At 25.0% G+C, this 23,923-nt stretch overlaps 5 protein-coding genes across 10 annotated transcripts in view; 2 read left to right on the top strand and 3 right to left on the bottom strand.

Moving 5' to 3' along the window:
• LOC122854320 (microtubule-associated protein Jupiter) overlaps positions 1–4,662 on the top strand; it is a 31,073-nt gene extending 26,411 nt beyond the window's left edge. For 3 of the 6 annotated variants that reach the window (XM_044154844.1, XM_044154845.1, XM_044154843.1), the window contains exons 2-3: positions 1,016–1,392; positions 3,811–4,662. In XM_044154844.1, coding sequence (XP_044010779.1) covers positions 1,016–1,392; positions 3,811–3,998 — 565 coding nt within the window. In that variant the 3' untranslated portion in view covers positions 3,999–4,662. Of the gene's footprint in view, positions 1–1,015; positions 1,393–1,863; positions 1,888–3,072; positions 3,160–3,810 lie in introns of all 6 variants that reach the window. The other 3 variants (XM_044154841.1, XM_044154840.1, XM_044154842.1) reach the window with 2 other exon arrangements.
• A 451-nt stretch (positions 4,663–5,113) lies between these two features.
• LOC122854309 (probable DNA mismatch repair protein Msh6) lies at positions 5,114–9,680 on the bottom strand. Its single transcript, XM_044154827.1, has 3 exons — positions 9,424–9,680; positions 8,458–9,089; positions 5,114–8,390 (listed from the first exon to the last, which is right to left on the bottom strand). The coding sequence occupies exons 1-3, from the start codon at positions 9,578–9,580 to the stop codon at positions 5,445–5,447; spliced, it is 3,735 nt and encodes a 1,244-aa protein (XP_044010762.1). The 5' UTR covers positions 9,581–9,680; the 3' UTR covers positions 5,114–5,444.
• Positions 9,681–10,936: 1,256 nt separating this feature from the next.
• On the bottom strand, positions 10,937–13,433 carry LOC122854312 (ATP-dependent RNA helicase DDX54). Its single transcript, XM_044154830.1, has 2 exons — positions 11,294–13,433; positions 10,937–11,194 (listed from the first exon to the last, which is right to left on the bottom strand). Exons 1-2 carry the CDS (start codon positions 13,344–13,346, stop codon positions 11,007–11,009), a joined length of 2,241 nt encoding a protein of 746 aa, XP_044010765.1. The 5' UTR covers positions 13,347–13,433; the 3' UTR covers positions 10,937–11,006.
• A 708-nt stretch (positions 13,434–14,141) lies between these two features.
• On the bottom strand, positions 14,142–19,208 carry LOC122854308 (eIF-2-alpha kinase GCN2). The gene is made up of 2 exons (XM_044154826.1): positions 18,987–19,208; positions 14,142–18,914 (listed from the first exon to the last, which is right to left on the bottom strand). Exons 1-2 carry the CDS (start codon positions 19,041–19,043, stop codon positions 14,142–14,144), a joined length of 4,830 nt encoding a protein of 1,609 aa, XP_044010761.1. The 5' UTR covers positions 19,044–19,208.
• A 1,745-nt stretch (positions 19,209–20,953) lies between these two features.
• On the top strand, positions 20,954–22,823 carry LOC122854319 (nucleolysin TIAR). Its single transcript, XM_044154839.1, has 2 exons — positions 20,954–22,236; positions 22,308–22,823. The coding sequence occupies exons 1-2, from the start codon at positions 21,355–21,357 to the stop codon at positions 22,617–22,619; spliced, it is 1,194 nt and encodes a 397-aa protein (XP_044010774.1). The 5' UTR covers positions 20,954–21,354; the 3' UTR covers positions 22,620–22,823.
• Positions 22,824–23,923: the final 1,100 nt, after the last annotated feature.

Genomic DNA, 23,923 nt, shown 5'->3' with positions numbered 1-23,923 from the left:
ATTTATTTCGAACGATTTTTATTATTTTTAAATTATTAAAATTTAATTTTCTAATTATTATTTATATTTTTTTTAAATTCCCAATACTCATCTAATTTGTTAATTACATAATTGTCTTCTCTTTTTTTTTTACAATTAAATATACCAAATACATTGTATAAATTTTTATTATTTACAAATACATTTACTAATTTTTTTTAATGTTTTTTTTTCAATGCTAATCGTTTCCGATTGAACTTGTAAACAAGGCACACCTATATCCTGTCTATCACAATTTTATTTACAATTTTTTTATCAACAATTTAACCATGAATTTATTTATATTTTTCATAAAATTATTAATAACCAAATGTACACTGTGAAAATTATTAAAACAAAAAAAAAAAAAAAACAGTTATAATCGAGTACAACACGCAATGAAAATTAATTCCCCTAAATTAAAATACCTTTGTCACCAAAAAGAAAAAAAAAAGAAAAAACATAATGTAAACTTCAAAAAATATTATACTATATTTACTAATGATTATACGTATTTTTTTAGGGTTGAATTTGCCCTTGTTCACGTGTCTGTTATTGTAGAACACGCGTGTCCAAAAACTATTGTATTTCAATACATGCAATAGCATAAAAATCATTAGAAATTTTTATATAATAAATACAAAAATAAGTAATTGATGTGAATATAATAATTTTGACTGAACGGAATTTAATGTTTTATTAATAATCAGCACGTGCATGATAACAAAGTTGCCTTTAAGAAACGGTCCTCTATACCGTAATTGGCCTCTTGAATGCTCAAACACACACAGTATGTTGATGTACACCAGGATGATGATGATGATGATGATCAACAATCCGTAAATCCTCAACAATTTGCCATGGATGCGAGACCATTTTATATTTGCATAATTTCTTCTTTTTTTTTTTTAATTTGTTGTATCATTAATCACATGCTACGTGTTTTTAAAAAAAAGAAAATATATTAAAATGTTTTTTTAATTAATTTTTGTTAAAGGGTCTTGAAACCACCAGGTGGTGGAAGCAGTGATATATTTGGATCAAGTGGACAAACAAGTCCACGTCGTATTAAAAATCACAATCAATCGCAGCTTAGTTCAGGATTTTTTGGTGATTCAACAAATACAGGAAACACAAGTCCAGATTCACCACGTGGAAATAAACCTGGTAATGATTCATACAAACGTCTGTTTGGTCCCCCTGAACCCATAAACCCAAATACAAAAAATCATATGCGCAGCAATATATCACTCAGCAGTAGTGATTATCAAGACAACTTATTTACAATTAAAAAGATGAACGGTATTAATGGTGTTCTACCATCAAATGGCAATTCCATTATCAACGGAAATGCATTTACTAATGATAACACAGGTAAAACTATCCAAACGCTTCCCTGGTTTTTTCTTTTTGTTTATTTATTTTTATTACACTATCACTTTTATCTTGATTTTTTATATTTCTTTTTTTTTTTTCATTAAGAGTCTGGTGATGTTTATCATGATGGTGATGATGGTTGTTGTCATTTAGCTTTTTTTTTTTTTGAATGAAAATTCAATTAAGAATTTAATTAAATCATCAGTTACATTAATTATAAATTTATTGATTGTCAAGATTTTATCAACAGACTCTTTTTGCTATTTAATTTTTATTTTCAATCTCTTCTTTTACTAACACAGTTATCTTGAAATATGTGTTACACAGGCCTTATTATTTATTAATTTATTTTTTCTTATTTCCCGTAAAACCTATAGATGAAAATTTTTATATAATTTATAAATTTAAAAAATTGTTTTATTAATTTTTATTTTTTTTATAAAAAAAATGTCGAATATTTACAAGCAGCATTTAGGAGAAACAAGAGATTTCGTAAGTTTGCAACGAGACAAACAAAATTTAGATGACATTACACAAAATTAATACTCAATTTTCCCATTTGCCAATGATTAATTAATTCATTTAAATTATCAAGTTAAAAAATTCGTTAGTTTGATTTAAAATAAAATAGCTTTCAATGCAAAAAAAATTAAATAATCATTTTCTTTTTTACTTTTTTTAAATAATCATTGCTAATTAGGCCTGTTGAATCAAAACAATGAGACACATATTTTAAGTTATTCATTATTTTTTTCATTTAAATATCTAACAATATATATTAATTTATTTTTTTTTTCTCAGCTTTATTGTCATGTGAACACGAGTTACAGCTTTTTTTTTTTTTTTGTGTTTTTCGCTTCATGTAATTGCACAGTTTTATAGTTTTTCAATAAAATCCCATAACCCATATACCATCATAAAATAAATATAATAATAATTTTAGTTTTTTTTTAAATTAAAAAAAAACATAAATAAAATAAAACTCATTGATTTTATTAATTTAAAATTCATTTAAATAATCTCGCTTTCACATTGGCAATTTAATAATAATTTAACTTTGCCTAGTGTACAAAATAACAACATTCTCACGATTAAAATAATCATTAGATGCGTTAATACATCATGTTTTTTAAGTCCCTCCCAATTACCAACATTTAACTGCATCTCGAGATTGAATCCACCTACCCCATCAATAAAACAACTTCAGTTAAATAAACTCTTCTCGTAAAATTGTTCTCTCAAACATTTATTACCCGTGTAATTGATTTTAACAATTTTTTTTTTTAATTAAATAAAAAAAGTATATATTTTTTGCTATTTCTATTAACTTGTATTTATAAATATATTTTTTTATTTTTATTAAAAATTACTTGAATAAAAATTTATTAATTTCTTGATTCATTCTCGAGATGCTAATTAAAATTAAATTTTTTTTTTTAAATTAATATTATTAATTAAAACACTAACACATAATGAAAATTTCAATGAATCTTTGTCTCGGTGCATGGTGCAATATTGAAAAAAATATAAAAAATAAATTTTGAAAAAAAAAAAAATATGAAAAACGTGCTTTTGGTGATGGTTGAATGTCTCTATGGCTCTTCACACATCTTGGGTCTATTCCTGTTGGCTGTTTAACAATTAATAAATATAAATAAACAAAAAAAAAAAAACCAGGAGGAAGCTCCTGCATGCCACGTAATCCAGTAACTGGCGATGGAATTATTATCACGCCAATAAAACGCAACTTACGAAAATGTAGAGGTAACGTTTTCTTAACCCAATTATAATCCTCATTTTTTTTTTTAATATTTATTTTTTTAATCCCCGCAACATTAAACTACTCTATAAAAAAAAAAAATTAATATTAAAAATTTATGATTAATAATAAATGATAATCACACTGTAAATTAAAAAAGTGATATAAAATTTTCATAAATAATTAATATGAAAATTTATAGTTGATTGAAGCGCAAGTGATAAATTATTTTTTTAATGTAATAAATTAGGATTATTTATAGATTTATTTTATTGATAAATTAGATAATTATTATTGGCTTTCATCAATGTGCAACTTTAAATTTTTTTTTGTTATTTAAATGTATTATTTAATTTTTATTTTTTTATTACTTTTTGTTATCAATGTTTTAATCATTTACAGCACTCTAGATCGTTGAGGTGAGTATAACCGGTATTTTCACCTGTGCTTATCACCGCATATAAATATTTATTATTATTTATTATTTAAGCTGTTAGATTTTTTAAATTAATTTACATTTTGTGTGCTTGAATCAATTGCAGGCAATATTATTCACCTAAAAAAAAATATAATAACTGTCCCAAAAAAATACCAGTTGTTATCAATAAAAAAACGACAATGTTTTATTAATTTTTCTATGAAATTTTTAATCACAGATGGAAATCCAGTAACTGGTGCTGGTTATATTGAGAATGGAAATAATGGTGGATCGCAAAATGGTAGCAGTGCATCAAGTATTAATGGTGATAATAGATCAACAACTGATTCATCACCAGCAAGTGTTACCAGCAAACCAGTACGTGGTCGTGTTCCACCAGGTGGTTTCTCATCCGGTCTTTGGTAAATCAACCACCAAAATACCTAACGAAGAAACAATTATTAATAAAAACAACACACATCATCATCATCATTGAATCATCAACAGAAGAATCTCAAATTAATTATCAAAAATAAAAATAAAACATTCTTGCTTCTTTTTTTTTTTTTAAATATACTTAAACTATTTGAAGAAAAAAAAAAAAAAAATACATTTGAGATTTATTAAAATATTAAATTACTGGATATGTCGATACGATATTTTTTTTTTTTTTTTAATTAATTAATAAACGAGTGTCTTTAATAATATAATAATCGGAATTAAATTTAAATAATTTTTTTGATTCAATAAAAAATTAAATGCACCATAATGTTTAGAGTGCTTTTTTACCTTGCTTTATTACCTTTTTTTTTTTTTTCTTTTCTATTTCGTTTCACACGTTGATTTTTCTTCTGCTTTGCTTTAGCAATTTTTTCTTAGTTTAATTATATTAATTATTATTATTTTTTTTTATATTATTATTATTAATAAATTCCTTATAATATTTCGAGCAAAACGAGGTGCACTTAAATGATTTCTATGAATCTCAAGAGCAACTTTGTAAAAGCCTTCTTGATCTAAAATATTTATATATATTTTCTTTACTAATTTAAATTAATCAACGTGCGTGATTATTTCCTCATAATATATATTTATTATTATTATTATTTATTATTAAAACTGTTTATCAGTATGCAACAGAAAATAGCTTGTGTAAATTTTTTTTTATTCAATTACCATGGCAATCAACAATTATCATTTTTTTTTTTTTTTTTTCATCAAAAGATTCATCAAGATAAATTAAAAGAAATATTTTTAATAACAATTATAAATAATTGTATTTGAAATAAAAATAGAAAATTAATTTACAAATAAAATATTCAAATAAATTACACAATTTTTACGAATTAAATTATAAACTAAACACAATTTATAAAAAAAAAAAATCAACAAATGATAATAATAATAATAATATTGTATATCTGTTTATTTGTATATGATAAAAAATAATAATAATAATAATAATCAGATGAGTTTATAATAATCAATGTTTGATGTGAGTTTAAAGGAAAAAAAAAAAAATATAAATTATATCTGTAACACATCACATTAGTCGTGATTATTTCTCTTTTGTACTCTGAAAATGAAATAAAAAAAATTTTGTAAGCATTCAAATTTTTTATTTATTACAAAAAACACATACATCTAATTTTTATAAAAATAGAAAAGCAATTGTTCGACTGTAGAATGAATGAGTAAATGTATTTTTAAAAAAAGTATTATAAATGAAAGCGTCCTGCGCAGAGAAAAAGCTAATAATATTATTAAAAAATTACTGGTTTAATTTTAATTAATGTTGATAAGTTATTTAAAAAAAAAAAAAACAAGTCGAACAATTGCAAGTTAAAAAAAAAAAATGGCAATGATGAATATTTAAACAAGAACAGTATTTTTAAGTTTACTGATAATACTTTTAACATCAGAATTAGCACGACATAAAGCTGAAAACATATTACGTTGATTAGCTTCTTTTTCAAGTTTTTTAGCAATTTCAGTAGCTCTTTTAATAATAACTGATGGAACACCACCAAGTCTTGCTGCATTAAAACCATAAGATTTTGGACAAGCACCTGGTACAAATTTGTATAAAAATGTAACTGTTTCTTCAGTTATTTCATCATCTTCATCAGCTTCAACTTGACATGCCATATATGCCAATGATACATCATGACTTTTTTTATAATCTTCAACAAGTGAATGATAATGTGTTGAAAATAATGTACGACATTTTAATTTTGTTAATGAATTAACAACAGCAGCAGCAATAGCAGTACCATCATATGTTGATGTACCTCTACCAAGTTCATCAAGTAATACCAATGATTTTTTACTAGCATGTTGTAATATTGTTGCTGTTTCACTGAGTTCAATGAGAAATGTACTTCTACCAGTTAATAAATCATCACTAGCACCAAGTCTTGTAAATATACGATCAGTTATTGATAATTTACAACTACTTGCTGGTATATGACAACCCATTTGTGCCATAACAGTTAATAAACCAACTTGACGCATTAATGTTGATTTACCACCCATATTTGGACCAGTTAATATAACTAATGATGCTGTATCATCACCAGCTAAACTAGTATCATTTGATACAAAATTATCTTTTTGTATACATGGATGTTTACCATCTTTAATTATTGTACATATTTCAGTGTCATTATCAATTATTTCTGGTATACATGTATCAACACTTTTAGCATATTCACAAAATGATAATAATACATCTAATATAGCTATTTTATATACAGCTATACTCCATAAATCATAATTTTCACTAAATTTTGAAAATACACGACGATTTAAATCTTTTAATATATTATTACGATATTCTTCAGCTTTTATTTGTCTTGATAAAAATTCTTTTGTTTCATCAGTATAATAACGTTTAAAACCTTTTCTTTGTCCTTGTAATTCATGTTTTGATGTTGCTTTATGACATTTTGATTCTGGTACTTCAAGTTGATAACGTTTTTTATCACTACCAACAAATGTTACTTTACCATCAAAATGTTTCATTTGTTTTTTTAAATAATCTTCACTTTCTTGTTTAATTATATCAAATTCACGTATACTTTTATCAAATTCAGCATCAACACCTTTTTGTGGTACAATACTACCAATTTTTTTTGCAGCTTCATGATCAAATGCTGTTTTAAAATGTTCTAATGTTTCTTGAATATCTGGAAATTCACCATCTGGTACAATCATTGTTGTTTTTTTTAATAATTCACTTTCACATATATGAAATTTTTTAATAATTTTTGTTACAATTTCAAAGCCATTTAATGCTGTTATAAAATCAACAATTTTTCTTTTTGAATATATTTGTCCTTCAAACATAATTGCTCTACCATCTGGATGATTTTTCATTCTTGATGCATTACCATGTGTATGAATTTTACTCAATAATCTCTCTAAATCAGGTAAATTATTTAATAATTTTCTAACTTCTTGTACAATATCTGGTTGATATGTTAACTCAGTAACAGCTTCTTGTCTTAGCATGATGATATTTTTACGACATGATGGACGACACATCCATTCTTTTAATAATCTTTTACCAAATGCTGTACAACAATGATCAAGTGTTTTTAATAATGATGCATCATTACCAAATATACGTAAATTATGAATTGTAATTGCATCAAGTACCATACTACTAACTGGTGGTATACCAACACTACTTTTATTTTCATCAATAAATGATGTATCAGGTGGTGTATATGTTTGAAAATGTTTTTGTGATAATAACTGTTGATCAAGTACAAAACTTTTTAATAAATAAATACAACCACCAAGTGCTTTAACAGCAAGTTCTTTATTATTTGCTGGTGTTAAATTCAAACTATCATCATCACTTAAATATAATTTTAATTCATTTGGCCATGTTATTTCATTTGTATTATCATCCTTGAAATAATCACCTTCATTTAATGCTTTTAATGTTTTTGTTGATGACCAAAATTGTACATCTTTTTGTAATGGTTCTTTAATTGCTGTTGATAATAATGTATTTAATATTTTCATTGTATCTTGTGATAAATTACCTCTTTCATAAACAACATGAACTGGTGTATAATGACTTAGTAATGTTAATAAACGTGAATTACAACGATCATCATTAAATTGTCCTAAATGAAATTCACCAATTGTTGTATCAATAAAACAAACACCATATGTTGATAGCTTTGTATTGGTATCAATTTTTTCAATAATTGATAATAAATAATTTGAATATGGTGTTATTATTTCTGGATCTTGTACTGTTGCAATACGTGTACCACATGTACTAACTTGGCATATTTCACGTCTAACAACTTTATCAAATTTAGTAACTTTTTTACTTGTTTTACAACGTTCAGCCATCATTTCTGGATTTTCAGTTTGTTCAATTCTAGCAACTTTATAACCTTTTTCAATAAGCATACATGAAAATCTACCATATGCTATTTCTGGAAAACCTGAATGTGCCCATTCACCTCTCATATATGATATACCAAGTTCTTTAGCACCAATAACAGCATCCATATGATATAATTCATAAAATTTACCAACTTTAAAAAATAATACACAATCATAATATTGACTTTTAAGTATCCACCATTGACGCATTGCTGGTGTTTGATTATCTAAAAATTTATCTGGTACATATACTGTACGATAATCATAATCAGGATTTGTTTTTAATCTACGTTCTTTATCACGTATTTTATCTGGTTGAAGAAAATCATAATTAAGATGTGGCCATGTATCACCACCTGATGCTGGACCAGTTTTAGCTGGTGCTTTTTGTAGTTGAAAATTATCATCCTAAAAAATAAATACAATATATATTTTAACAATTTTAAATATTTATAAAATAATTAATAAAATATACCTTTGTTTGTTTTTTTATAACTGTTGTTGTTTTTGTTGCTGTTGCTGTTGATGATTTACTTTTTGGTTGAGATAATCTTGATTTTTTTTTTGGTGTTTCTTCTTCTTCAGTTTCTTCAGTAAATGCATCACTCTCTGTAACATTTTCTGAAAATTCTGATTCAGTAGCATCATCTTCATCCTCAGATTCTGATGGTTGATAATCATCTGATGAATCACAACCTTCACTGTCTTCATCTGGAATAATAATTCTTCTTCTTTTTGGTTTACTAACTTCAATTTCTTCTTCTTCATCATCTGATTCATCCATTTTATTATTTTTATTATCATCATCATCTTCATTTGATTTTGATTTTAAAGGTCTTTTTCTTGTAACTCTTTTTTTTTCTTTACTTTTCTTTTGATCATTGTCATCTTCATCTTCTTCTTCATCATCATCATCATCTTTGCTTGGCTTTGATTTTACAGGCTTTTTTCTTGATGCTGTTTTTTTTGCTGGTTTTTTTTCCTCTTTGGAATCCTCATCATCATCATCATCATCTTCACTTGGCTTTGATTTTACAAGCTTTCTTCTTGATGCTGTTTTTTTTTCTTCTTTTTTATCAGTTTTATTTTCCTTTCCTTTTACTGCACCTAAACAATTAACAACAAATAAATTAACAACATAACAATAATAGTTTTATTTTTTTTTTTTTGGTAGAAATAAAATTGTTGGCTTGGTTGGGAAAAATCTCAGAGGGAGATTAGGATTTTCTTTTGTTGGGCTATTGTGTTTATCCAGACAAAAGAAGCTTCTTTTTTTTTTTTTGTAGTGAATTATATCCAATAGATGCCAATGAATTTTTCTAGCCTGACATTGCTGGACAATATTGTAATAATTCAGCTTGATTGTCAGTGTCATTGAATAATTAAAATAATCAATAGAAATAATTTTAAATTGAAAAAAAAAAATTAATAAATAACAAACCTCTTAATCTTGATGTTGTTGGTGCACGCTTGGGAGTTGTTGGTGTTTTATCCTTGGCTGTTGATGTTGGTTTATCATCTTTTTTTGGATCGACACTTTTTGGTGATTTAAAATAATTAAATAAAGTGTTTTTTTGTGTTGGAGTACGTTTTGACATTTTTATTTAATTAAAACGAAACACTTGATGATTTAATTTTTATAAATTACGTTGTAAAATTTTTTGGGCTACAAAGCGAGTGTGTGTATTCTCTCTCTTGTTAGCAGAATGGGCAGAATGAGAAAAAAAAAAAAAATTAATAGGGTAAGGTTGATATTAAACAAAAATTGAGCGGGAATTCAGGAAAACAAAAAAGCCAAGAGGTGTCGTTTGTATCGCAACGAAATATTTTTAATAATTGATAATTAATTGATGAAAAGTGATATGCATATTATAATCTGATCAAATTGTTAACAATTAAATTGTAGTTGAATTTTTGTGTCAGTTGAGAGTATTAATTTTTAATAATAAATTGAAATCCATATATCAACAATTGATCTTTTATTGACTGAAGATATATAAGAGTTGACTGAGTTGTAAGGAGAAGAAAAAACACCGCTAGAGTATATGAAGACATTTTTTGTCACGAAAATTTAAATTATAAAAATATATTACATACCTTATGTACGTCTATGTTCCTGATACAAAATTAATTAATTTAATCAAGAAAACATAAAGAAAAGGAATTATTTTTGATAAAATAATGAAGACCTCTTATGTACTTCTATGTTCCTGATACAAAATAAATTTTTTTTCGAAAATTCTTCAGCGAATTTTCGATTTAATTAGGAAAACATAAAGGGAAGAAATTATTTTTGATAAAATAAGAAATACCTCTTATGTACTTCTATGTTCCTGATACGAAATTAATTTTTTTTAAGAATTCTTCAGCGAATTTTTGATTTAATTAGGAAAACATAAAGAAAAGGAGGTAAATTAAATAAAACAACGAATACCTCTTAGGTACTTCTATGTTCCTGATACAAAATTAATTTTTTTTCGTAAATTCTTCAGCGAATTTCTAAATAAATTAGGAAATTATAAGGAAAAGGAGGTAAATTAAATAAAATAATGAATACGTCTTATGTACTTCTATGTTCCTGATACGAAATAAATTTTTTTTCGAAAATTCTTCAGCGAATTTTCAATTTAATCAGGGAAATATAAAGGAAAAAAATTATTTTTGATAAATTAAGAAATACCTCTTATGTACTTCTATGTTTTTGATACGAAATTAATTTTTTTTTTAATATAAGAATTCTTCAGTGAATTTTCGATTTAATTAGGAAAACATAAAGAAAAGAAATTATTTTTGATGAAATAAGGAATATCTCTTATGTATTTTTATGTTCCCGATACGAAATTAATTTTTTTTTTTATATTTTATATATAAGCGTCATTATTAAATTTTAGTTATTATTTTAAATCTATGGGATTTATTAAATTCGGTTTTATTATTTATATTTGTAATAGAAATTTTTTTTTTTTTTTTATTTGAAAAGTTTTTTATTATCAATTTAAAGTGATACAATTAAAAAATTATTTTTTATTTTCCTCCTTTACCTTTACTTTTTTTTTTACCTTTACCTTTTTTTCCACTTCTTGCTTGTTTTTTTTCAGCCAATTTACGTTGTTTTAATATTTGTTCTGGTCTCTTGAGTTCTTGTTTAGTTTTTACTTTATCTTTGAGTTTTTGATTGTGACGTGCCCAGTGAGTTTTTGGACCAGTTTTTACTAAAAAATCAAAAATAAATTACAAAATAATTAATAACAAAATAAAAATTAATCAAAAAAAAAAAAAAAATAATAAATTAACTATAAATAACAACATACAATTTTGGAATTTAGATGATTCTTGTTCATCATCTGATGAATCATTTGTATCACCAATTTTAGATTTTTCTTTCCAACGTTTAAATGAATCTGTTTTGTATGATGCAGGTATCCATACACCAGATTCTGTACGTATTTTTCCAGCTTTTGAATTATTATTAACAGTAACCATTTTTTTCTTTTTTCTATCCCATTTTTTACTTTGTGCTGGTAAATTTTTATTATTCATTAATTCATTTGCACTACTACTACTTATTGCAAGACCTTCTTCAATATTTTTATCTGTTGCTGCATATGGAATATAAAATTCATCATCTTTTAAATTTTCTCGTTTAACTTTTTTAGGTGCTTTAAATAAATCATTCATTTTACGTTTTTTAAAACTTATATTATCACCAAATATTTGTTCAATATCTTGTTCAGTTGATTCTTCTAATTTACCACGTTTTGATGATAATTCTTTTTCTTGTTTAATACTTTCTTTAAATTCATTTTCTTGTTCTTTATATTTATTTATTGATTTTGAATGTAATTGACGTTTTGCTTTCATAACAATATAACCAACTGATGCTGATTTTTTTCCAATTTCAAATATTGTACCAGATGGACGATAATTTTTCATTTGTGATAATATATCAATATTTTCAGTTGTTGTAGATGTTGTTGGACATAATTCAGCAATAATACCAGCACTTGTTAAATTTAATTTTTTACCATTTTTACAACTTTCACTTGTTGCTATTTTTCTTGTTCTCATAACTTTTTGATAACTGTTTTTACATACATTTGACATATTTTCAAGATCAGCACATTCTTTATGCCAACGTAGTATTTCTGATACTTGTTCATCAATTAATGATTGTGGTAATGTACCAATTGTTGCTTTAACTTCATTATTTGATGTATCAATTGTTGTTGTTGATTCAAGTGTTAAATTTAAAAAATTTTTAACATCTAATAAATGTGCATGTTCATCACCTGATACAATACTGTATGCTGTACCAGCTCTATCATTACGTGCACAACGTCCAGCACGATGTACAAAATCTTTTGGTTTATGTGGAAAATGAAAATTAATAACATTATCCAATAATGGAATATCAATACCACGTGCACTAGCATCAGTTGTAACAAGTACTTTAACAATTTTATTTTTAAATTTAGCTAAACTTATTTCTCTTGCTGTTGGATGCATTGCACCATAAATCATTGCATTTGATATATTTGCTTTTTCAAGTATCATATTTAAATATTCAACATGTTGATGTGATGCAGCAAATACAAATGTTGGTGAATCATTTTTAATAACAAATTTTAATAAATGTAATAATACAGCAATTTTTTCATCAGTACGACATAATACAAAACGCATTGTCAAATTATCTGGTAATTTTAATTCTAATTTAGCAAGATATGGATTTGTTAAACCAACACGTACAAAATCAGTTAAAACTTTTGGTAATGTTGCTGATATTAATAGGGTTTGTCTTGTTTCAGGTAAACGATTTATTATTTCTTGAATTTCATAATCTGATCCCATTTCAAATAATCTATCAGCTTCATCTAGCACAACATATTGTATATTATCAAATTTATATTCATTATCCATATTAATTGCTAGTTGTAAAAATCTTCCAGGTACAGCAATAATAACATCTGGTTTTTCTTTAACTAATAAATCATATTGATTATCCATACTTTCATTACCAGCAATAAATGCTGCTCTTAAACCTGTATATTTAGCTAATTTTTTAAAAAAAATAAATGTTTGTCGCGCTAAATCACGTGTTGGTGATAATATAAATGCTCTTGCACCAGGTTTTGCACTTCTTTCTTTTAATTTTTCAAGTAATGGTATTAAAAATGCAGCTGTTTTACCACTTCCAGTTCTTGCCATACCAACAATATCACGTCCTTCTAATGCTGGTGGAATTATCATTTTTTGAATTGGATGAGGATTATTATATTTTTGTTCTCTTAATGCACGTAATATTGTACTACTTAATCCCATTGCTTCAAAACCATTTAATTTTGATTTTTTTTTACTTTTCATTTTGGCAATTGCTTCATCATCATTATCCTCATTATCATCAACATCTGAATATACTGGTTTTTCAAAACCAACAATTACCTCGTCGTCCATTCTGTTAAATAATTTATTAATTAATTATTATTTATTTATTTATGTATCACATATGTTTTTAAGGTTAAGTTTATTTTAAAAGCATGTTTTTATTATTTTTTTTCTTACATATATTGTTATAGTTTTTTTCTTACCTTAATAATTAATTGTATTAATATTATTATTATTTTATTTTTATGCTATTGACAATAATCAATAATTATTTAATAAACTTTATTATTTTATTTTATAATAATTAATAACCACACACGCTTGACAAGTATGGACCAGTTTATACGAAATTTCGATTTCGATTGATTTCGATTTTCGATTACACACGTGCATGGAGTTTAATTCGCCATCTTGAAATAACACACCAACATGCTAAAGCGGGCTTTTTTAAATTACATTTAATTTAATAAATAAATAATAGTAAAAAATAATAAATTAAATAAATTAAATAAACTACAAAATTTAAAAATATTCATTTCATTTTATTTATATAATATAAAATACGTTTCAGCATAAGAAAAAAAAAAAATTACTTAAAAAATATTTTATTATTGTTGTTGCTGTTGTTGTTGTTTTTTTTTTTTTATACAAATATATACAATTGTCGTTATAAAAATGACAAAAATATATATCTAAAACTATTAGTCTTTTTAAATTTTTTATAACAAAAATATTATCATATTAAAAAAATATATACTTATGTAATAATTTATGTTAGAGAATAATTGCAAATTTATTATCAATAAGACTATACATAATTAATGATGGACGTGATTTTTCATTTCTAGCTTCAATCATTTCATCACAAATTTGTTGTATATATTCTTTATGACGTGAATGTTCTTCAATAATAAATTGTAAATTTTTTTTTTGTTCATTTTCATCAGTTTCTAAATGTTTAACAATTGTCCAAATGACATTCATATCAATTAAAACAGCAAATACTTCAATTGGTATTTTTGATGATATTCTTTGTAAATGTGTTGTCATTTGTGCTAACATTGAATTTTTAAAACTTTTACGTGAACTTCCACTTAGCTTTGATGTTGATGGTAATAAAAAACGTATATTAACATTAATTGGCATTATACTACTATCATAATTATTAGTAACTTTAACATCAGATCTATTTAATTGATTATCAATTTGTTTTTGAAAATGTTCAATAATATTATTTAATGAAAATTTACGTTCATTATAATGATCACGTTCCCATGTATATAATTTAAATATACTTTTTTCATCAGATTGTAATATAATAATATGTGTTATTGAATTTTCATGTGCATGATTAACAACATCTTGAGTTGTCGATAAATCTAATACAGTTACACGAAAACCAAATGTCCATAATTCACGTAATAAATTAGCTAATTCATGATCACGTTTTGGTTCACCATCTGTACAAGACACCGCAACATTTAAACCATATTTCATATCAATTTTTGTTGTATAATCATAACAATCTTTTTCAGCTTCACTAACAATTTTAACTAATTTATCAAATGATATACTAATACCAACAGCATGTTGTTCTATTGTATTATTAGTTAAACCAGTTTTTTCTGCTAATTTATGATATGTCGTTAACATTTTATCATATCTACCACCAGCAGCAATAACATTATGTCCATCACGTCTTCTTGGTTTTGTTGGTTCACATGTTATTTGATAAAATATACCACTATATTGTGTTATATTTGGTACTAATAATGGAGCAATTATTATTGGAAATTTAACACCAAATGATTCAGCATGTGATATAACTGTTTCAATTTCACTTAAACTATATTTAACATATTCAGATGCATCACATTTTCTTTTAATTATACTTTTTAATATACTTATTATTTTAGCTGCTGAACTTTCAATATCAAATAGATTAAATAACAATGCCATTGCACGATCACTTAAACATAAACTAATTAAATGTGTTTGTACTTGAAATTTTGATATACGACCACTTCTTGCATCACGTAATATCATGTAAATATCTTGATATTTATCTGGTTCAATATCACAATACATAAGTACACCTTGTAGCAATGATGTATGATTTAAACGTACAGTAAATGTTTTATTATATAGCTCTGGTAAATTATCAAATATTTTCCATACAATATATATTAATTCACTTTCAGCCATAAGACTTTTTGTTGGACTAACAATATCAAATGCACATTCAAATAATTCACGTGGATGAATACCATGAACTTTTTGTTCACGATATACTTTTTCAATGGTATATCTACGATGATGTTTTATACTATTCCATGCAACATATCTTGCAAATGGTGCACGTAAATCATGTGGTAATGTTACAATATAACCAGAATGTGTCATTAATTTAACACAAGTATCTGTATCATTATAAATATGTCCTGATTTTGGCATTAATAATGATGTTGTTATATCAATACCACCATGACATTGAAATATTTCAATAACTTTTGATTTAACATATGAACGTACATAACCAAGTGATGAATCACAACAACATGCAATTGTATTTTTATTATTTAATGTTGATTTTGTTTGTGGTATTATCATGTCATATGTTATATCTTCAGCTGGTGTTACATTTTGATCAAAACATGAACATATTAAATATTTATAAGCTTTACTTTGACTATTTGATAATGTATGACCAATCATTTCTTGTAATTCAGCTTCTTCAAGTGGTGGTGGTAAATATTCTGATGTTAATAATTCTTGTGATGTTGGACGTTGACTTGGATCATGATTTAATAATAAATTTAATAATTTTAATTTTTTATTTGTATCACCTTGATTAATATCATCTGGTAATATTATTTCTTTCATACGTATATTCATAAGTGTTTTAATTCTTTCCATTCCAGTATCCATTGGTTTATAACACATTTCAAATAATATTATTCCTAAACTATAAATATCAACTTTTTGATTATACATTGATTTTGATGTTTTTGAATTTAATTCTGGTGCAACATATAATGCTGTACCAATTTGTCCAGTCATTGAATTACATTTATCTGTATCAGATGTTACTAATAATTTATCTGACATATTATTATTATTATCATTATCATTTGTTGAAGATTGTGTTAAAGATGATGAAAATATATTTGTTGTTGCTAGACCAAAATCTCCAATTTTAACATGATCATTACTGTCTAAAAATATATTTACTGGTTTTAAATCACGATGTATCATTCCTTGTTGATGTATATGTGCCAAGCCTTCAATTATTTCACGAAATAAACGCCATAGTCTTTCTTCATCTTTGTATAAAAAATTATCAATTGCTGTACGTAATGTACTTTTTTCACAAAATTCCATTTGTATACACATAAATTGTATTTTTTTTTTAATATTATTACCATTATTTGTTTTATTAATTGTTTTTGATTCATCATCTTCATCATCATCTTCTTCGTCATCATCATCTTCTTCATCATCATCATCATCATCTTTTTCAAATTCAACAAAATCAGATGATTCATTTGCTGTACGACGAAGAAGATCCCAATCTTCATCACTATCTTCATCACTTGAAGCATCATTTTCATTATCATCATCATCATCATCATCATCATCATGATTATTATCAAGAGATTGTTCATCAGATGTTTGTGATGCTGATGTTGATGATTCATTAGTATTTGTATCATCCATTGTTGCACATTCAATCCATGAATGATAATATCGTACAACATTTTCATGATTTAAACGTGATAAAAGTTTAACTTCACGTGTTATTTTTTTATTTAATTGTTTTGTTTTAGCATCAAGACGTATTCTTTTAATAGCATATATACCACCATCTAATTTATTTCTAGCTTTTATAACATCACCAAATGCACCTTTACCAAGCCATTTAAGACCTTCAAATTCATTTTGAATTCTTGATTGACCACCTAACAATGTCAAATACATTGACATATCATTAGCTTGTTCCTCTGATTCAGTACTATTATTTTCATTATCATGATTTTTTTCAGGTTTTGATATACTATGTATTATTGGTGTACGTATAAATATATGTGTTTGTAATTGATTTGCTGACCATCTTGAACGTTCATCATTTGTTAAACATTTTGATAAAAAATCACGTATCTCTGATTGTACAATATTTTTATCCCAATCAGTATCAATTTCAGTGATAATTTTACCTTTTAATAATGACAATAATATAATACCAAATCTATATATGTCTAATTTTTTACCACCTCTACCTTGTATTGTTGGAAAATCATGATCATTTTTAGCTAAACAATTTGAATGATAAATATCAGATAATCTTTTATTCAATGAATAATCAGATACTTTAATGATTCCTTGACGATCAATATGTATACTTGTATCACGTAAATCTTTATGTACAATATTATTATTATGAAGAAATTCAAGTGCTGATAATACACCAGTTGTAATATGTCGAAGCATTTCTGGTGTTACTGGAAAATTTTCAGTTAATAAAAATGAACATGTTGTACCAACAACAAATTCTTGTACAATATAAATTGTTATTTCATCATTTTCTTGTATGTATTTTAAATTATAATATCTAACAAGATTTGAATGTTGTAATCTTTGTAAATAATTAAGTTCTTGTTCAATACTACTTATTTGTTTTATGGCATATTGTAAATCACTTGTATCATTTATTGATGAATCATTATTTGTAATACATTTTAATGACCATTCTGTTATTGCTAATAATTCACCACTTGTATTATCAACACCAGCATATACATTTGAACCTTTACTACTATGTCCAAGACATCTACCACGATGTACATTTCTATCACCCCAATTATTATCAAATTTAATTAACTCAGTACCTTGATGATTACAAATTTTATCATCTAAATAAACACATGAACTTCTATGACGTCTTCTTGATATTGTTTTTTGACCACGTTCTGATAATAATGATGATGATGATGTTGATGGTGACAATGACAATGATTGTATTGTTTGTGATAATTGTATACTTTCACGACGTTCACGTAATTCAGCTTGTAATGCTTCACGACGTTTTAATATTTCATCTTGTATTAATTGACGTTCTTTATCTTCTTGTAATTTTTTTTCTTGCATAACTTGCATTTCAGTTTGCATTTTTTCTTTTTGTCTTGTTACCATTTCTTCATAAAATGATTTTGTACCAGGTTTATTATTTTCATGAAGAAATTTTTGTACATGTTGAGCAAGATCATATATCATAACTTCACCTTTTAATTGTTTTGATAAAATTTTTAATTCATTTGATAAACATGATATTTGTTCATTTGATAAACCAAGACTATTATTTAATTGTATTGTTGGTGGTGTGTCTGGATATTTATCATTACATGTTAAACATAAATCAATTTTAGCATATATTTCAGCTGGTCCAGACATACCTTGTTGTGGTGTTAAAGTTATTGATATATCCATTGGTTGCCATTTCTTTTTATTTTTATTTTTTCTCAAATCATGTAGTTCATCACCAAATATTGACTATAAATAATAATAATAAATATTATTTAAATTTTATGATGCAATATAAAATTATTTTTCTTGATCACTTACCTTGAGTACTTCAAATTCATTTTTTTGTCTTTCTTGACATGACTCTGGATGAGCCATTTTCAAGATCTATTATTTAATTATTCAATTGTTGCTTTTATTATTCTTTTTTTTTTTTATATTTTTCCTTTTGTATTGCACACAGTGTTTAACCTCAAAATATTCAATAAACAATAACAAACACCCGTGTGTATCGGGGGAGAGAGACAGTTGCATTTGATTGCATTGAATTGCATTTAATTAGGGTTGAAAATAGGGCAAAAAAGGGCTAAAATCATGTGATTATAATAGAGCATGCGCGTTATGGTTTTTCTAGTGTTTAATTATAGGAAATTATGGGGTTTTAAGTCGGTAAAGCAGAATATAGCTGAAAAATTAAATTTAAAAAACAAGTACAATTAATTATGGGGGGTGAAAAAAAAAAATAGTACAGTTAATTATGAAGCTTGCTGGAAATTATTTTTGAATAATTTTCATGTGATTGTCTCGTAAAATAAAAGCCATAATTTTTTTCCCCCAGGATTTCTAATTCATTGATAAAATATATTTTCATATTTTCTATTTTTCTCTGTGTTGTTTTTGCATAATAGATTAGTGGTATATTCATTTGAGTATATGTATTCAATCCATTGAACATGATAACTCAAAGTATGCCTCAATCTGCTTATCGCACAAGATAAGAGTACATAGCTCAATTAATCTTCAATCTTGATTAATCTAGAACAAAAAAAACAGCGGTAAATACAAATAAACTAATAATAAAAAAAAGCCAATTTTAATTAGAAAATTTTTAATAATTAAAATAAGGTATATAAAGTATATAATTGTTTTATTCAAGATACTCATTTATTTATTAGTTACCTAATTTTTTTTTTTTATATCAATAAAAGCAATTATAATCGTGAAATTATATCATATTTCATTAATTTTTCTTAATTAAACATCTACCTTTTTTCTGTCCTCAATATACTCCAAAAAAAATATATATATATTAACAAGTTTTAATTAATTAATATATTTTTAGCAAAAAAAAAAAAAAAAATGGCAAATCTACCGGTGTTTTTAAAAAAATCTAAACCAATAGAAATCCATTATTTTCCCGCTAAAATGTTATGAAATCGCGCGCGCGGGGGGCGAGGAGAGACAACAGTGGTTTTTGCAAATAACAATAATAATAACATAAACAAAATAATAAATAAATAATTAAAAAAATTTAATTAACAATTGTTGAAATGAAAAATAATTGATAAAGTTAAAATTAATTGTTGTAAATATTAATTGATGAGGTAGGAGAGAGAAAAACAATTACAAAAAATTATTTTAGAGAAAAAAGAGTAATAAATTAATAATAAAAAAAAAAAAAAAAAATGTCAGGTTGCATGAATGATCCGCAATTGCATTGTCAGCAATGTCAGCATAGTCGCAGGCACGCACGCACCTCTCATAGCCGCCATTTTATGTTAGTATGACGTACAGGTCTGGGTGTGTGTAGTTTATATTGTATCTCAAACAGCTTCATACTAAACCGTTAAATATAATTATCATCGTAATTAAATATTCATATTTTTACAACCAATAAATAAAGTCTATTAAGTGAATAAATATATTATTTAAATAATAACAAATTAATATCATAAAATTATCACAAATGCATACATGTAAAACATCAAGTGTTTGCGATAGTAGTAGGCTCTGGTGGCTGTGAATTTTTTTTTTTTTTTTTTCATTACATATTAAAAAAAAAAAAAAAATAAATTTAATTTTTTTATTATAAATTATTATAAATTTAATAATTCAAATAATACCAAATAACGAAAAAAAAAAAGGTAATTAAAGCTTAATTCAACAATAATAAAGTTAAAAAAACAAAAAATTAATACATGGTAAGTGTTTATATTTTGGTAAACGATAATTTAAAAAAAAAAAAAAAAAAATGAAATATATATAAAAAAGTTATAAAACACACAAACACACATACTTTTTTTTTTTTTTTTTTTTTATTTAACGGTATTGATGATAAGCAAAGCTCAAAAGGTGGCAGTATAAATGTTAAAATAGTAGTCGTGTTATAATTTTTTTTTTTTTTAATTTTTTAATATTGATGATGATGATGATTTTTTGTGGCCCAGTGTTGGTGAAATTTTAATTTTGTTGGAAATAAAAAAAAAAAAAAAAAAAAGAGAGTCAAAGTAGCATCTTAATTTCATTCTATTTTGTTGAATTTATTTTTAATAAAAATAAAAAATAGATATAATTTGATTTGTCGGCGTTGAGTTAACCGGCTCTTTTAATTTTTCAGAAGTGAGCAGAATAATAGAAAAAAAAAACAATATATAACAAAGAGAAGAAAAAAGAAGAAAAGAAAGAAAAAATGAGTGAAGAAAGTAATCCTCGTACATTGTACGTAGGTAATCTTGATGCAAATGTAGTTGAAGATTTACTAGTAACATTATTTTCTCAAATTGGACCAGTAAAAGGTTGTAAAATAATACGTGAACCAGGTAATGATCCATATGCATTTGTTGAATTTATGAATCATCAACATGCAGCAACAGCACTTGCTATGAATAAAAGAGTATTTCTTGATAAAGAAATAAAAGTTAATTGGGCAACAAGTCCTGGTAATCAACCAAAACTTGACACTAGTAATCATCATCATATATTTGTTGGTGATTTATCACCTGAAATTGAAACTCAAACATTAAAAGAAGCATTTGCACCATTTGGTGAAATAAGTAATTGTCGTATTGTACGTGATCCACAAACATTAAAAAGTAAAGGTTATGCATTTGTATCATTTGTTAAAAAATCAGAAGCTGAAGCAGCAATATCATCAATGAATGGACAATGGTTAGGTTCACGTAGTATCAGGACAAATTGGTCAACGAGAAAACCACCACCACCAAGATCAGAAAGACCAAGACATCCAAATAGTAGTAAACCAAACTACGAAGAGGTTTATGCTCAAAGTAGTCCAACAAATTGTACTGTTTATTGTGGTGGTTTTACAAATGGTATATCTGAAGAATTAATAACTAAAACATTTTCACCATTTGGTGCTATAAGTGAAATTAGAGTATTCAAAGATAAAGGTTATGCATTTATTAAATTTACAACAAAAGAAGCAGCAACACATGCTATTGAAGCAACACATAATACAGAAATTAATGGTAGTGTTGTTAAATGTTTTTGGGGTAAAGAAAATGGTGATCCAAATAGTGTTGGTCCAAATGCAAATCAACAAGCACAACAGGTATATTATTTATCATTATTTTTCATTTATAATATATTTATTTATTATTTATTTATTTATTTATTTATTAGAATGTTACTGGTGCTGGAGCTGGACAATATCCATATGGTTATGGTCAACAAATGGGCTATTGGTATCAAGGATATCCACAAATGCAAGGACAATTTTTACAACCAACAGCAGCAGCAGCAGCTCAATATTATGGACAATATTATACTCAACAACAACAACAACAATATATGAATAGCATGAGAATGCAAGCATCTGCTGGTGCAACATGGCAACCTGGACAAGCAACACCAACACCACCAACTGGTGCACCACAATTACCACCTGGTCAACCACCATTGGTTACTTATATGCATCAATATCCAACGCAATGAAATGACAATTTATTTTGTTATGATTGACCAATTCAATTATTTAATAAACAAAAAAAAAAAAACAACAACTACAACAACAACACAACAACAATGGACTACTACTACTAAATAAAAAGAAATTTAATAAACAAATTATTTAAATAAAAAAATATAAAACAGATAAACAAAAATGAAAAAAATTTAAACAAGAGGTAAATAATTAATTAAATAAATTCAAAGATGCAGAGATTAATAAATTAATATTAAAATAACAACAATGGTTAAATAAAAAAATAAATAAAATTTTGATAAAACAAAATTAAATAAAAATAACAACTAAAATTCAATGAAACATTCAATGGGGAGGGGGGGGGGGGCTTCTTCGACACGAACAATCGTTCTCACTTTGATAAAATTGACAAGCTTATTTTTTTTCATTTTATTATTTTTTTTATTTAAAAAAATCTTTTGTTGTTTTATATATCATTTAACTTTGAGGCTTCATTTTGCAGCTATGGTTTTTCAGGGGCTATTCAATTGCTTTACAAAAAATAAAAAAAATATATGAAAAAAACAAAAACTTCTGTCGTCAGTGGTTTAGTGTACAAAAAAAGAAATAAAAATAAATAAATAAACAGTGTTTTGCAATTATTTTTCATTAGTTTTTTACTTGCCAAATTTTCATGATGAAGTAGTTGAAATTAATTTTTTTTAAAAATTGTTAAAGAAAATATGATACTTTTCTTGATAAGTGTCTTCCATATTATTATACAATTGGAAGAGATAGATATGTAGGACTAGAATTAATGAAAGTTTTTATGTTAATAACTAAAAGAAAAAAAAACAATAATATTTATTATTGGCATCTATTTTTTACAATGTTTCCTTGTTAAAATATTTATTATTACTTCAATAATAACTGTCAACGTTTGACAAATTCAAATCATTCCGATAAACTATATTTTGTTTTTGTCACATTGTTTATCGAATAAATAATTATTATTTTCATTGTAAAAATAAATACCACCACTGACGAGAAAATTATTAAAAATAATTTTCAAATAAATATTTCAAAGTGATTAATGAAAAACTAAATAAAATATATATATTTAAATTGCGTTAAACAATGAGTCGAAAGCATGAACGAATGAAAGTGATTATAAAACAATTAAAAGAATAATTTAATTTAAAAAATGAAAAAAAAAAAAATAAAATAAAAGCGAGAACGAATCAATTGAACATAAAGTAATTTAAATATAAAAAAAAAAAAAAATTGAACAAAAATCAGTGAAATAATCGAAGAGGGTGGGAAGAATGTTATATAA

Source organism: Aphidius gifuensis, linkage group LG4 (assembly GCF_014905175.1).
Source record: "Aphidius gifuensis isolate YNYX2018 linkage group LG4, ASM1490517v1, whole genome shotgun sequence".
Taxonomy (NCBI): Eukaryota; Metazoa; Arthropoda; class Insecta; order Hymenoptera; family Braconidae; genus Aphidius; species Aphidius gifuensis.
This window is presented reverse-complemented; position numbering and strand designations above follow the sequence as displayed.

What these genes read in the sequence shown, in the direction of transcription:
- LOC122854308 (XM_044154826.1), bottom strand. Translation starts at nt 19,043, where the DNA reads ATGGCTCATCCAGAGTCATGTCAAGAAAGACAAAAAAATGAATTTGAA. An exon ending in ATGAATTTGAAGTACTCAAG is followed by an intron (nt 18,915 to 18,986) that starts GTAAGTGATCAA and finishes TATTATTTATAG; the next exon opens with TCAATATTTGGTGATGAACT.
- LOC122854319 (XM_044154839.1), top strand. Translation starts at nt 21,355, where the DNA reads ATGAGTGAAGAAAGTAATCCTCGTACATTGTACGTAGGTAATCTTGAT. An exon ending in CAAATCAACAAGCACAACAG is followed by an intron (nt 22,237 to 22,307) that starts GTATATTATTTA and finishes TTTATTTATTAG; the next exon opens with AATGTTACTGGTGCTGGAGC.
- LOC122854312 (XM_044154830.1), bottom strand. Translation starts at nt 13,346, where the DNA reads ATGAAAAGTAAAAAAAAATCAAAATTAAATGGTTTTGAAGCAATGGGA. An exon ending in ATCATCTAAATTCCAAAATT is followed by an intron (nt 11,195 to 11,293) that starts GTATGTTGTTAT and finishes TTGATTTTTTAG; the next exon opens with TAAAAACTGGTCCAAAAACT.
- LOC122854309 (XM_044154827.1), bottom strand. Translation starts at nt 9,580, where the DNA reads ATGTCAAAACGTACTCCAACACAAAAAAACACTTTATTTAATTATTTT. An exon ending in AACAACATCAAGATTAAGAG is followed by an intron (nt 9,090 to 9,423) that starts GTTTGTTATTTA and finishes TTAATTGTTTAG; the next exon opens with GTGCAGTAAAAGGAAAGGAA. An exon ending in TTATAAAAAAACAAACAAAG is followed by an intron (nt 8,391 to 8,457) that starts GTATATTTTATT and finishes TTTATTTTTTAG; the next exon opens with GATGATAATTTTCAACTACA.